Consider the following 15,016-nt stretch of genomic DNA (forward strand, 5'->3'; position numbering starts at 1 on the left):
TATGTTGTCTTCAGGTAGACAGATCTAGGCAACTTTGGATGTCCTACTCAGAACCTCAGTTCATCCTATTCTTAGATCTACTCTCAAGGTCTGCTGCCTAAGTCCAAATCAAAGGCTTCCACAGGGTCCTGAAGGCACTCAGGCTGCCTGACTTCGTCTTCACTCGTTCGCAATGTTACATATGGTTTTGTTTTGTAGGAAGTTGTTGAGTTTTCTGGTAAACTAATGAGCATCTTCTCATGCTTTTCAATGTTGTGCATTTAAACCTGTAAGAGAGTCCCATTGCTGTTGTTGTGTTGATTTCTTACGAAGCAGGGTCTGTATATACACAGGCTTAATTAGTACACCACATTGTGCCCAAAATTTCTGCATCTTTCTTTTTGATTGCTATGTAATATTTTTTTGTACAGATAGCTTCTTATATATTAACTTGTCTTCTGCCGGTTCTATGATTTTATGAATTCTGTGTAAACTCAGTGTTATAATCACTTCCCTTTTTACGTGTATATTTGTGAAATAAAGTCTTAGAGTTATGACTGAAGAGCATTGGAAAGTTCCCCTTTGAAGTGTGTGTATGAGAGAGAGAGAGAGAGAGAGAGAGAGAGAGAGAAGGAGAGACAGTCAGAATTACATGCTGGTTAGGAATGCAAATTTTGGGGCCCAGGCAGCCTGGGCATACAATTTGGCTTTCTTCCTTTTCAGTTCAATGGCCTTGGGTAAGTTACTTAAATTTCTATGTCTTGTTTTGTTAATGGGTAAGATGAGAATTCCTTCTGCTAGGGTTGTAAGGCTTAAATGGACTAATCTGCTGAGATTTGTGTTGACAGTTTAATACCCATTATCTGTTAACCATATTCTAGTGCTGACTCAGCAACTACCCAGTGACATGTTCATATTCTGAATGGGCCGAGACTGGGATGCTGATTCGTTTGCATATTCTCCCGTGCAGACACTTAGCAATGGAAGTAGATGGACGATGAGCAAGAGTCTGAGGTCAGACCGCTGTAACCTGAGAGACCCTTTCTCAAATGAGAGAACACGGCATTGTTAACCCCAAATCTGCCACTCTAGACACTGTTTCACGTGTGCTTGAATGAACAGATGAGTACAACTAGACTTATAAATTGCTTTTAATTTCTTCCAGTTATTTCCAAGCCCCAAACAGTCTTGTTAAGCATCACAGCCTCCCTTACCTATGGGTACTTTGAAGGCAGCATGGAGTTATTGTGCTTAAACTGACTGTAGCAGGGGGCAGGTGAGAGATAAAACAGTTTTCAGGCTCTCCAGAAATAATGAGGGGGCCCAGCGAGAGCACAGACTTGCTGTTCCTCCTAGGAGGAAGAATTGGGCTCTGCACTTCTGTTTGAAACGGAGAACGAGCATTAGCTCCTGGGACTTCTGGCACAGGCTTTTTATGTGGTGACCTTTCACCCGGTGGCATCTTTCCATGTTCCATTTCAAACTTTTGGTGGTCTGCGTTTGATGCTAGGTCCAGTAGACACTTTCATCTAGACCCTCCCGGTGGCGTAATTTCTCTTTAGTGAGAGGTGACGTTTCAAAGACCCAGCTTCTGAGCCTGCAAATTGGGTAATACTAAACTAATACTAATACTAATACTACTAATACTAGTAAAGTGAGCTTGACATTGGTTAAAAGAGCAAACAAATAGATTAGAGTAATATGTCCTGAAGCCTTGGTCCAAGGAGTCACTATTCACGACAAAACCGAAATCATTACAGTGTTTTATTTCTAGAACACTCCTAGCAGATGTTTGTATAGGGAAAAATCCCGTTTGTTTGTTTTTTTAAATCATCTTAGAATGGGGTTAGAATTCACTATTACTACCATTCACTTAGTTTTGAGATAGGCTCTTATTGTGTGGCCCTAGCTGGCCTAGGATTTGCTATGTAGCCCAGATTGGCTTGAACTCGGTGTGATCCTCCTGCCTCTGTCTCCTGAGTTCTGGGGTTATAGGCGTGTGCTACCACACTCAGTTCCATTCCCCTATAAGTGGTTTGAAAAGTGGAAGCATGTATATGAACAGAAATTTATTTTTTAAAATTAGGCAACACATACACCCAATCAAATACCACTCCACACAGTATCTTCAGAAGCACGAGATTAAACACATTTTTAGTTGTTAGTGTGCTCTTTTTTATTATTATTGTTTTAAAAAACAATCAGGAACTTGATGTAAAAAAACAAAAACAAAACCAAAAACCAACCAACCAAACAAACAAACAAAAAAACCAGACTAATAAATGCTCACTTATAGTTACCAGATCCAAGATGAACCCTGAAGTCAGGACACTGTTTTTGGGAAAGGATTCAGGAACAATCTAGAAACGTCTTCATGACATTAGGTGCAAACATGGATCTCTCTGGATGGAAGATCCAGTGTACTTTCTGTTTTAATAATGAAGCAGGTGCCAGGGTTGCGGCCTCTCACAGGGGTCTTCGTTTGCCGTAGATAACTGGCTGGTTTCTGTTTTGTTTGGGGGAATAAATATTTGAAGGGGGAAACCGGAGCAGGCTTTGCGGCTGTTATGATGTTATTGATACACGGGCTGACGCTGTCATGGCGGGTGCTAACAGGCCACATTATCTTTATGCCTCCCAGGTAACGTGAAGCAGCTGCCTATTGCCTTGGCACTACCTTACCCTGAAGGTCTGCCCTGCTGGGGACTGTAACCCGAGCCAGCCACCTGACTCACACCGGCTTCTTTAGCTACTGACAGCAAGAAAGGAAGGAAGAGCGTGCACCTCCAGGATGGAGGCTTCCGAGCAGGGCTAGAGCCGAGAAGACCGCCCTGACACCTCCTCTCCTATGTAGGGGCAACAGTCACTAGTGCGTCCCCTTCAGGCACGGAAACAGTTGCTTGGAGGCAGGCCCTGGAAGACTTCCTTTTCTCTTCTGCATCTGCCATGCTTCGCTGCAGGTCATGTCCACGTGGAAGTCGAGGCTCACCCAGAGCTTAAAATTTCCGTCTCGAAGGATGCACTCCTTCCCATGCTCAGCTCTGCTGGCTTGTTTTGGGAACACCAGGGAGAATGCTGCCTTTGACCAGTCCAGCTCGACGGATGCTCACGCCACCGTTTACGTCCAGCCCATGGCCAAAGCAGGCAGACATCCAAGTGACCCTGAGGTGGAGGAGAGAGCCCCAGAGAAAAGGCGAGATTCTAGCATGCGCTCGGAGCGAAACGGCAGTGCTAGCGGCAGTCACAGCAAACACGCCGCTGTCCCGCCTGCGGAGAGCCACGAGGATCTGCCCAGGTCCCTGAACGACGAACCAGACTGCGAAGCGGTTACTTTCCAGACGTCCATCCCTAGACCATCAATTATTGACATGCCAAAGGTAAGTGGGTTTTCTTGTGCTGTTAGAGATGGGGCGGCGCCGGGGAGTGTTCTATCATTCCAGAGAGTCTCTGGCAAACAGCCCTGTGTAAATTCGCTACTGCGTAGACACAGGGAACTCTCACTAGTGAGAGGAAGCGTAGAAAGCTTTTTAAATTCTCAGCGTGTTCTTTAAAGATGTAGAGAGAGAAGTGACAGTGAGTCCAGGAGCTGTGACAATAGCAAACTGAACTTTAAAGAAGTGGTTATGATACCTCAGAACACAACAGTGTCTCCAAAACACAAAACATCAGTGGATATATGCACGATATGTATACATGTATGTATATCCACACAAATGAAACACATGTATACATATGCCTTAAAAAGCTGATCTATAACCTCATATGTATTTAAAACCACAATACGAAGTCTGACTATGGAATTTCAGAAATTGTCTTTAATGGTTAGAATGTATCATGTCCAGAAAATTGAGAATGATGGGAAAAGTTGGAGATGATAAGGAGCCTTGTGTCCAGAGCAGAAAGGAACTAATGGAATATAATTTTGAAGATTTGAAAGCAGGAAGAGGAAGGGGTTTGAAGTCTGGTATCCCTCCCCTCCTGAGGCACAGCCTTGAGTTACTACTTTCTTTCCTTTGTTTTGGCATTATTGGATTTTAATTTGTTCTGATTTGATTGAGATGTGCACATGATTTCATAGTTCTTGGAAATCCCAAATAAGAAGGGCAGTTAGGAAATAGCCTACTAAAGGCTGCATTCTTAAAGATGTTATTTAAACTTTTTTTGTTGGCAGTAATTTCTTGGCCTTAAAGAGCTGAAAACATTTTGGGTATTTATTAATAAGATGTTCTGATTTAAAATGTTTTCTTCACAGATAGTTTAATAAAAGTTATTTTTTTTTGATTTGCTGACATGGTCTAAGGAGTCTTTTTAGCAATAAAAATTATAACTTGCCTAACAGCAAAGATAAGAGTTAAAATAATTTTAAAAAATAGTTCTATTTGATAGTCTATAACAGTGGTTCTCAACCTTTCTAACACTGTGAGCCTTTTGTATAGTTCTTCATGTTGTGGTGATGCCCTAACTATAAAATTATTTTGTTGCTACTTCAGAACTATAATTTTGATATTGGTATGAATCATAATGTAAATATCTGTGTTTCCCCATGGTCTTAGGTGACCCCTGTGAAAGGATCATTTGACCCCCCCCAAATAGATCACAATCCACAGGTTAGAACCACTTAGATTATGTTAAGTGAGTGAACAGAGATCTGGGGGTGTGCTTGGGGGATAGAGCATTTACTTAGCATGTCCCAGGCCCTGGATTCCATCCTCAGAATGGCCAGGGAACAAAACATAAATGATTAAGTTTATCTCTATTGTTTGAATTCTTCTATTCTGAAATTGGGCAGATTTCCCCAAATCTTGTCTTATAGCAATAAATATTCTCTCTCTCTCTCTCTCTTTCTCTCTCAGTCTATTGAGACAGGGTCTCACTGTGGAGCCATGTAGACCAGGCTGGCCTTGAACCCACAGTGATCTGCCTGCCTCTACCTCCCAGAGTTCTTGATCACAGGCGTGTGCCACCACACCCAGCTTAAATTTTTTTTCTAGCTACCATTAAGTCAAACCTCTGAACAACCAACAGAACCTAAAATACTTGTTTTCTGTGCACACTCATGTATAGATTTAAGATCTTTGTAGTGTGCATCATGGCCAAGTTCACACTAGCTACGTGTACAAGGAGTAAAAGCTGCTGTGCCCTGATGAGATAGAAGCACACATTCTGTTGTGGGGAGGGAGTGCAGCAAGTCAGCATTTGCCCTCTATTGCCGAGGTTAGGAGCAAAGACAAAGGGTTGACCTGATTTTCTGTCTTAGTGGTTCCTGGTACACAGGGGCTGACATAGACGTTTCACAAGAGCCAAGGAAACACAGTGGGAGTTAGTTCTCTTCTTCTTCATGTGGGTCCCAGGAATCAAACTCAGGTCATCAGGGTTGGTGGCAACTGCCTTTGCTCACTGTTCATCCTGCCTTCTGAAGCCTTAGTACTTAAAAAAAAAGGGGGGGAAGGGCATTGTGATTAAGGAGTCATGTGACCAAGCCTATAGACCATTCATAGGAATTGAATGTAATGTACAAGTAGGTATATCAGAGTGATTGAAAATGAAGCTATAGCTGGGCAATGGTGGCACATGCCTTTACTCCTAGCAGTTGGGAGGCAGAGGTAGGCATATCTCTGTGTTTGAAGCCAGCCTGGTCTACAGAGCCAGTTGCAGGACAGCCAGGGCTACACAGAGAAACCCTGTCTCAAAACAAACAAGAAAGAAAGAGAGAGAGAGAAAGAGAGAGAAAGAAAGGTGAGATTATACTTAGGAGAAGTGTGTGGAAGGGCAATCAAGACCCACAGAGGGGTGTCTGGGATGCTACCGTGAGAGAAGTGAGTGGCTTTTGGAATTTTGTACAGAGCTGTGTCCTGTACGGGATTTGATTCTGGGGTGGACTGAAGTTGAAAAGCCATTAAAATAACCAGTCCTTAGAATAGTCATAAAAGAGACCAGAGAGGGCACCACAGGCAGAATCAGATGCAGCAGTTTATCTTGGGAAGGGAAGCAGGAGCAGGCTGAAAGCAATAGAGGGAAAACAGCGTGAAATGACAGGCCAGAGAGCATAATAAAAGGGCGCTCGGCCGGCAAGGCAAACGGGCATGCGTGGTGGTTCTGAGGCTGAGAACTCACCTGCACAGAACACCTACAGTCTGCCGGCCTTTCTTCTCAACACGGTACGTGGGGACTCTCACCCAACCCTAGTGAAGTGCTGCACTCTTACGGGGCTCATTTTCCAGAGGGAGACACTGACACTTGCCCAAGGCCACAGACGGAGGAACTTGCAGGCTCAGGAATAGAGGCTACTTCTCTCTAACTCCCAAACCCACCCTCTTAAATAGAATGTGCTTCTATTGCTAATATTAATGCATGAGAACTTAAAGCCAGAAAGTCCCATATGATGGCACCATACACATTCATGTATATGGTGTGTATTTTTGAAAATGTACAGTTCATATAAATGTAGTAGCTGGGCTATAGCCTTAGGTTCAATCCCTAGCACTGTAATATCTTTTTATAAATGCATACATGTGTACAATTATTAGCTTTAAAAATTAATTTGCATAGTATTGTCTCCCTTGGTGGCAGGTGTGTACCCCTATGGAAAGGGATATTTTTCATTTTCTGTCAGTGACAAAGCTTTGCTGATGGTCGTGGGGCGCTTCTATTTAAAAGTGCCAGAGGCCTCTTTGTGACCTGACAAGCCTTCAGTGACTTGATGAATGAGATGCCTTTATGACACACTTGCCTGGTGGCCGACATGCTTCAGGTGAACTGATCCTCCTCGTGGACGCTGCTTTGGTAGCGGCCACAAATGATACTTGCATTCCTTTCTTTCTTTGAGTCCAGCTTCAGAATCTGAGGAGGACAGAGCCTCCGCTGTCTTTTGTTACCCTGGTGAACAGAGGAGAAGGAGGGTCATTCAAATCTGAAACAGCATCAAGTCTGAGAGGAAGATCTGGGGGTAATGAACTCATAAACTAAGTAGAAACGACAGGGTTTTATTTGGGGTAAAGAAGGGCATATGTGTTTATACTGAGAAAGTGATGTCAGGCCAGAGAAATGGCTGAGCAGTAAGGGCTCCTGTCACACAAGGCTGACAGCCTGGGTTCATCCCATACATCACACACACAAACAAGCAGATATGAATCATTTTTTAATTTAAAAAGTTATCTGAAAACCATAAGTGATATCAGCTAGCCTCAATTTCTGTTCTTGTCTATCTATCTGTCTTTCTCTCTGTCTGTCTAATGAGATAGAGTCTCATGACATTGCTCTGGCTGGCCTGGAACTCACCATGTAGACCAGAATGACTTTTAACTCATGGAGATCCTCCTGCCTCTGTCTCCCAAGTGCTGGAATTAAAGGCATTTACTACCATGCTTGGTTCCAACATTTTTTGTATGTGCTTTTCTTTCCTGTATCATGCTTTTGAAATCAAGGTTAAAAAGCTGAGAATTGGAATGTGTCCTATAATTTTGGGTATCTTTGGGGACCATAATATTTCCCTTAGTAGTGGTCTGTCTCCCTGGTGATGCCTCTCGTAGTTGGTAGAATCATACAGAACACAGAGAACATAAATGCTTCTGTTTGCTGCTCTAGCTGAAAGTTGCTGTGATGTTCCTCTGTGTAAAGACAGTGCTGGCCCTGGATACTGTGGCTGAATGGAGAGCCCCCTAAGTCGTTTGCATTCTAGTGGGAGAGGCAGATGTAGATGGCCACAGTAGCAACAGAGTATGAGAAGGTGTACGCTCTGGATTACTTACAAACTCAGGAGGGGCCTTGAGTGGGTGGGAGGGAGGGGAGTGGAAGCAGCTGGTAGAAGACTGAGGGAAGGGCTTCTACCCAGCACTGCATCCTTCTTGGTGGCTGTTAATGCTTTTTTTCCTGCTACATCTCGGTACTATAGGTAGAGTGGGAAGAGAAAGGCTGCATGTGACTAAATTCTTTGGAGTACTTTTCTCTCTTGAGAAAGTCTTTATATAGCAATAGTTTTATCTAGTTCTCACTCCACTTGAGGGTAACCTGTCTGACACAGGAAGAGGAAATAATCGTGGCTAGGGAAATAATGCCTGGGTGAACTGTAACTTTAAAAAATCAATTATGTGAAAATGCTGGAAACAGGGTCCACCTTAGAGTGACCGTTGCATTTCAGTTTTGCAGTCAGATGTAACACAGCAATGGAGCCACCTCCGTTGTCTCACAGTGGCCTAAGTAAAGATACGGAGATGCAGGCAGTCGCTTTTTCAGGGTGTGGACCTTGGCTTTGCTGCCTTTAAGACAGCTCCCTTCCTTCATCATCTTTATCCAAAACACAGTCTTGACCCACATTTTTAAAGAGCCAAATGTATAAGTTAGACTGCCTGTCTGGTCATAGACTTAGAGAATTAGCTGTCAGAATCGGACAGACCAAACCATATGTTCTGTCCATTAAAAAAATCACATGTAGGGACCGAGGAAACACCTTAGTGAGTAAAGTGCTGGCTGCATAAGGAAGAGGAGCTGAGCTTAATTCCCCGGCATGCCTGTGCACACTTATAATCCCAGTGATGGGGAGGGAGAGACAAGTGGGTCCCTGGGACACACCTGTGTGCACACATGCAGCCACAGTAAAGACTGGCGAGTGGACATGTCTGCAGAGTATTTTCTCTCTGCTAACTGAGGAAGGAGGGCTCAGCCCACTCTGGGCAGTGCAGTCCCTGGGCAGGCTGGCTTGGGCTATATGGGAATGGCAGCTGAGTGTGAGCTAAGAAACAGACCAGTAAGTGATGTTTTTCCATGGTCTCTGCTTCAGCTCCTGCCTCCAGGTTCCTGCCTTGAGTTTTTGCACTGCATTTCCTCAGCTACAAACTATTTCATGGAAGTGTAGGATGAAATGCACCCTTTCCTCCCCTAGGTGCTTTTGGTTAGAGTCTTTTATACCAGCAATAAAACCTAACAACGTCAACATCATTGGGAGAAACTTTGTTGGGCTGCATACTCAGTTTTTGTTTGTTTGTTTGTTTTGTTTTGTTTTTGGTACAAACAAATTTCCTTGCATTCTTTTTAGAGTGAGATCTCCATCTCTTCCTAATGGGCCTAAAGTTTGAATACAATTGAACCTTAAGCCAGCTATAAAAGCAAGTGCCCTATCAGGGGCATTTCCTGCTGAACAGATGATTTGACATAACCTTTAATAACTTTTCCAGTTGGCATGCTGAGTCATAGGTGACATGATGGCATTTTTATATGCATATATGTCATGATTGTGTTCTTCTTACTCACTCTTCTTTCCTGGCAACTCTATGCTGCTCTTGCTGGCCCCTTTCTTTCTCCCAAGTCATGTCCTTTTCTGATTTTAAGTTACATATATTTCATTGGTCTATTTTTTATTTCTTTCCTTCCCTTTCTCTTATTTACTTTAAATGAATATTTTATTAATAATGTTAGAATTTCACACAGTGTATTTTGATCATATTCATCTCCAACCCTTCCCCCAGCTCCAACTGAGATCCACCTTCATTTCTTCCCAACTGCATGTACTCTTTTATAAAAATTTAATAACTCTAATTTGTGTTGTTGGTGTACTTCTGAATGTGGGGCATGTGGCTCCTCCCAGGAGCCACACCCCTAAAATCCAGCTTTCTTTTCTCCACAAACCATGAATTGTCCATAGCTCCTCAGTTAGAGATGAGGCTTCTGAAACTCTTCCCACTCCACACTAGAATGTTAACTGGCTTGATCTTGCGTAAGTCTTGGACAGCCAACCACAGGTGCTATGGTCCTTGCTTCTTTTTCTTTTCTCCTCCTACCTTCGAGGCCTCTTCCTCTCTTCTCACATCCCATTTTCTACTTTCATATCACACACATACACAGAGAGAGAGAGAGACACCACACTTAAAATTAGAGTGTATGTGAGAGAAAACATATGGTATTTGTCTTTGTGAATCTTGCTTATTTTACTTAGTATAATGATCTCCAGTTCCATTCACTTTTCTGCAAATGTCACGATCTTGTTCTTTTTCACAACTGATAAAATTCTATTGTATGTATATGCCATGCTTTTTTATCCACTCGCTTGTTTGTGGACATTTCAGCTGGTTCCTTTTATTAGCTATTGTGAATATGTAGTTCAGCAATAAACATGGTCATGCAAATGTTTGTGTTCTATGTTGAATTCATGTCTTTTGGACATTATATCCAGGAATGTTATAGCTGGATCAAATGGTAGTCTTGTTTGTAGTGTTCTGAGGAACTTGCACTGTGATTTCTCAATGGCTGTATAAGCTTACATTCCCACCAACAGCGTAGAAAGCATTCTCTTTCCTCTACATCCTTGCCAGCACTGTCATTTGTTTTGATGATAGCTAGTCTGACTGGGGGGAGATAGAAGCTCAAAGCAACTTTAATGTACATTTCTTTGGTGGCTAAGAGCATTGAGCACTTTTTCAAGGACTTACTTTTCATTTATATTTCTTCCTTTGAAAACTGTGTCTTGAGCTCATTAGCTAATTTATCGATTGGATGATTTGGGTTTTGGAGCTTATTTTTTATGACTATTTATATATTCCAGATACTAATTTTCTTGACATATTTTTTAATTGAAAGCAAATTACAGACTCACCCAATCACTGTAAGTTGTCTAGTTCCATTTAATGCTCCTGAGCAAAACAACCATCTTTTGCTTTCTAAAACGCAGAGGATGTTGGAAGGAGTTAGAGCAAGTCTCATCCCATTGCGTTTAAGCACTGGTGATTTTTCATGCTAGGTTTCTACTTTCAAAACAAGTCAAGCATTAGCGCAGGATTGAGCATGATATACCTATACTCTCAGTCAGGAATTTTCCAAGCCAGATATTCAGTTGCATTCCAACTGGAAAAAAAAAAAAAAAAAAAAAAAGAAAGAAATAGCTTCTTGGCTCCTCTGAGGATGAAGTAAAATGAATGGTCCTCATAAAACCATGAAATTTACATTGTACAGCTTTGGCTCTTGGAAGTCTTCCATAAAAGACTCCAGAGGACAGCAAATATGCAGAACTCTCAGACACTTTAGAGCTGAAGGGAATATAGATTCCAAAGTAAGAAATAAGAGACAAGTGTATAATTTAATAAAAGTTGAAAGCTCTGCTTTCAAGCAAGGTTACCACTGCTTTAAAATCCAGTTAAAAATGACATCCATTCAAGCAAAGATTAGCATGTCAGAGGGAGAGAGGTACAGAGGAAGAGGTTGGCCTACATTCGAGCAATACCGGTTTCCAGCTATACAGACAGACTCTAATGTCCCTTTAGGACTCATTTGTACTCTTTCTTCATTTTTTAAAGGCAGGGTCTCATGTAGCCCCATGTTGGTCTTGAACTCATTACTTAGGCAAGGATGACTTGAGCTCTTAATTCTCCTGCCTCCACCTCTACTGAGATCCCAGATCTGTGCTTCCATATCAGGTTTCTGAGGCACTGGGAACTGAACACAGGCTTTCTGCATGCTGGCCAAGCAGTCTACCAACTGAGCACATCCTTGGCTTCCCCAAACCCAATTTTTACAGAGTGAATAAAAGGCCACACTATAGTTCTTGGTAGGTGATATTCTTGACCAAAAAGCTACCAAGGGTATTCTAATTGACAAGACCCACCCCCTCAAGATTATCTGTGTCTGTTTAGTTAGGATTTTTGTCTTCTTGATTATATAACCTGGAGTCATGCCTCAGCTGAAACCATTTTCATTCCTCCATTGCACTTGCTGAATATGCTGGAAACTTGAACTTGCCTTAGGCTCCAGGAACCACAGGGGCTAGCTGAATGAATGTGCTGTATCAATCATGGGAAACTGGAGAGGATTTTTCCAGCTAAGGTCTCTTAACCTGATCTGAACTGTTGCTCATTTTCCACTTGCTGTTTTTCCTTTCCAAAGAAAATGTAACTCATTGACTTAACCCTTTTTCCAGTGTGCATGAGACATACTTGCTATTGTAATTCTGCACTGTGGGAAGGGAGAGGTTGAAAAGTGGAGGTAACATAGGAAGGAAAGCCTCCACTAGAGCCACTGAGCCTGGCAGGCGAGGTGTGGACGGTCTCATTCTGGAAATCCAGTGTGTGTCTGCCATGGTTAGTTAAATGGAAAATGACAGCTCAGTTGGAACCTAAGCCACAGGTACGATTTGGTTGTTTGTTATAAGGATAATTTCTTCCTCGGATGCTGTCTGCCTTGGAAAAATCAGCCCATGTAATTTAAAATTACATAACTTCTTATCATTCTTATAAACTCTTATCACTTAGCCGCTGTTTAGTATTGCCAATGTTTTTGTGATCTATTCATTTTCTAGGAATTCATGGAAATAATTTAAGACTGTGTAGAAGGAGTAAAAGTCAAGATATTTTTTTTCCTTTGGAGGAATAAATTGTGTATCAACCAGGCTTAAGATGAAAGACTAAGAACATTTCATTTTTTAAGTGAACTTAGCCAGAGGAAAATGTACTTTTCAACTCCCTAGGCATCTTCTTGTCCACTTCATCGAAATTTTTTGCCTGATACAAACTAAACTCTCTATGCTTTGCTTTTTAAAGATAAGAATAATAGTTTTTATGACCCCAGTACTGATTCAGAAGGAGCAGCTACTTACATAGCTACTCAAATATTCTTGGGAAAATACACAACATTAATAATACAAAGAGTGATATATTTATAACAAAAAGAGAGGAAAACAAGGGATGTGTGTTTTCCTCGACTTTTTAATAGCAGGTCAAGAAGCACACACTGATACCGATCACATTACCAAGGCACTGAGCTATTTGAAGGACATGAGGACAATGTTAGGACTGGTTTTACCATTTTCTCTTCGAATTCTGGACTTCCAGCATTTTGGTATTTTTTTTCCTGATTTGCAGAGAACTTGATGTCTTGAAGATATTTTTAGGTAATCTGATTGAAGTATATATATGTGTGTGTGTGTGTGTGTGTGTATGTGTAAGCTTATGCTTACATGGGCTACTTTCTAAAGTTGAAGGCTGTCAAGGACTTCTGAATTGTGGTTAAGCAATGGGGGGTTGGCAGTCAGCACTCAGAACCTACAAGTTCTACAACTGTTACTTAGCCCACCAAGGATCAGTCTGTGCATAGTGAGGTCCATGGTGTTTGTACCTGCTCTGAACACGTACAGAGGTTCTTTCTAGTGAGAATCCCCTAAAGAGTAAATAAAGCAACTATTTTTAAAGCTTCCCTTCCTTTTATTTCCATTATTTTTTCTTGCTTTCTTTTTTATTCCTTTGTTCATTTTTCTCTTTTCATCTTCTCTTCCTCTCATTTTTTGTTTTTCATTCTGTCCTTGGCCCTTTCTATCCTTTCCCAAGTTCACCTCTCTTTTGGAGACAGAGTCTGGCTGTGTTAATCCAAGCTGGCTTCAAACTTGATACCCTCCTCAACTGTGTGTACCTTAGGTCCACACCACCACACTGAGCTTCTATAGCATTTACACTGTGTTCAGTAATCAAAGTAATCAGAGATGACTTGAGATCATCTTTATGGGTGGGTTGTGAAGGTTATTGCAAATATTTCGTCCATTGTATAAAGCATTTGAACATCTTTGGGTTTTGGTGTCTATGGGTCATCTTAGAATTCATTCCAAGTGGATAATAAGGGATGTCTGTAATAAAAAAAAGTCGTTTGATTCAGCCAAAAATCAGATAAAACAATCACCATGCTATTTCTTCTGTGCTTTCAATACTCGGTGTCCAGACTTGCTTTGAGGTTTTAAAAGCCTGTGTCTGTCCTGAAGGACCATCCACTGAGTAGAGCAGCACTTGCTTGTGGGCACCAGCATGCTCCGAAAAACAAAGCACTGGTTTTGACTTTGAGTTGCTCTTGCGAGGCCAGCAGCTGGGGAGCGAACAGTGGCAATAAAAGGCAGCACGCAATCAAACCTCATTGCACAGCTACCTCCACAACTGGGGCGAAAGGCATTTGTATGGTTATAAGCACTTGCTTTTCCTTCCCACCCAGTGAGTGTTCCATGAACTGGAGTTTGATTGTATGCCATTGTCTTATCACAGCCTCATATTTATTACTCTTCTTCCTTTCTTCCTTCCTCTCTCTCTCTCTTTCTTCTTGTTTTGGTTAGTATCAGAATCTGTGTTTATTGAAATATTCACAAGCCACTTGCTACATGTAGTTCTTCACTCTAGAGACACTTTCTGCCTCAGTCCACATTCAGTTGCTACAAACGACTGTCGAAAGCTGAGGAATTTATTTTAAGCTACGTTTATTTCCTATAGTTCCAGCGAGTGGAAAGTCAAGGGTCAGGGAAATGCAGAGGTGACACTCTGCTCGCTTATGGGGACCTTGTGTGAAGATCTGAGGTGCCACACTGCATCCCATGGTGAGCGTGTGATACACACAAGTGCCACAGGCTTTTCAAACTGCCCCAGTCTGAAAATAATCCACGAATCTATCCATCCACAGGTGACTTAACTGTGTCTCGAAGGTCTTCCCTGGCTCCATTTCTCTTTCTGTTGCGCATGTGTAGTCTGGATATATGTGTGTATGTATGTTCACATATGTGTAGTTACAGGTGGCGACACCAGTTATCACCTACACTCTGCCTTCTATCTCGACACAGGGTTTCTCACAGAAATCCATAGCACTGACTCAGCTAGTGTAGCTAGCCACGTTGCTTCAGGAATCCCTGTGTTTAGCTTCCAGGGGCTGGGATCACAGGCAAGCCAGCACATCCCCCCGGCATGTACGGGGGTGTTGGAGCTGCAAAGTCTAGTCCTCATGCTTGTGATGCAAGTGCTTTCCCTATAGAGCCACATTGCTGGGCCCTGACCTCATCTCTTACCTCATCAATATGCATTTCGGTGGCAGCAGTCAAATCAGCAGATCCCTTTGCGCTTCGCTTTTGCATGGTCTGGATAGTCCTGCTTCCACGTGTACCCCCACAGGTCCCGGCAAACCCCCTCTCACAAGTTTTAAAGACTACCTGTTAAATGACTGTAGCGTACGTTTTAAAAACTATTTTACTTACTGTTTCTTAGGCTTCTACTTCCCTTCTCCACCCCAGTCCCTTCCAACACCCCAACACCAG

The 15,016-nt window shown here is 42.3% G+C and overlaps 1 protein-coding gene across 1 annotated transcript in view; it reads left to right on the top strand.

Annotated features, from left to right (window-relative positions):
* The first annotated feature begins 2,942 nt into the window (after window positions 1-2,942).
* Fam107b (family with sequence similarity 107 member B) overlaps window positions 2,943-15,016 on the top strand; it is a 198,172-nt gene continuing 186,098 nt past the window's right edge. The window contains exon 1 of the mRNA XM_021647494.1: window positions 2,943-3,356. Coding sequence (XP_021503169.1) covers window positions 2,943-3,356 — 414 coding nt within the window. The remainder of the gene's footprint in view (window positions 3,357-15,016) is intronic.

The sequence above is a fragment of the Meriones unguiculatus genome, chromosome 19 (genome assembly GCF_030254825.1).
Source record: "Meriones unguiculatus strain TT.TT164.6M chromosome 19, Bangor_MerUng_6.1, whole genome shotgun sequence".
In the NCBI taxonomy this organism is placed as follows: domain Eukaryota; kingdom Metazoa; phylum Chordata; class Mammalia; order Rodentia; family Muridae; genus Meriones; species Meriones unguiculatus.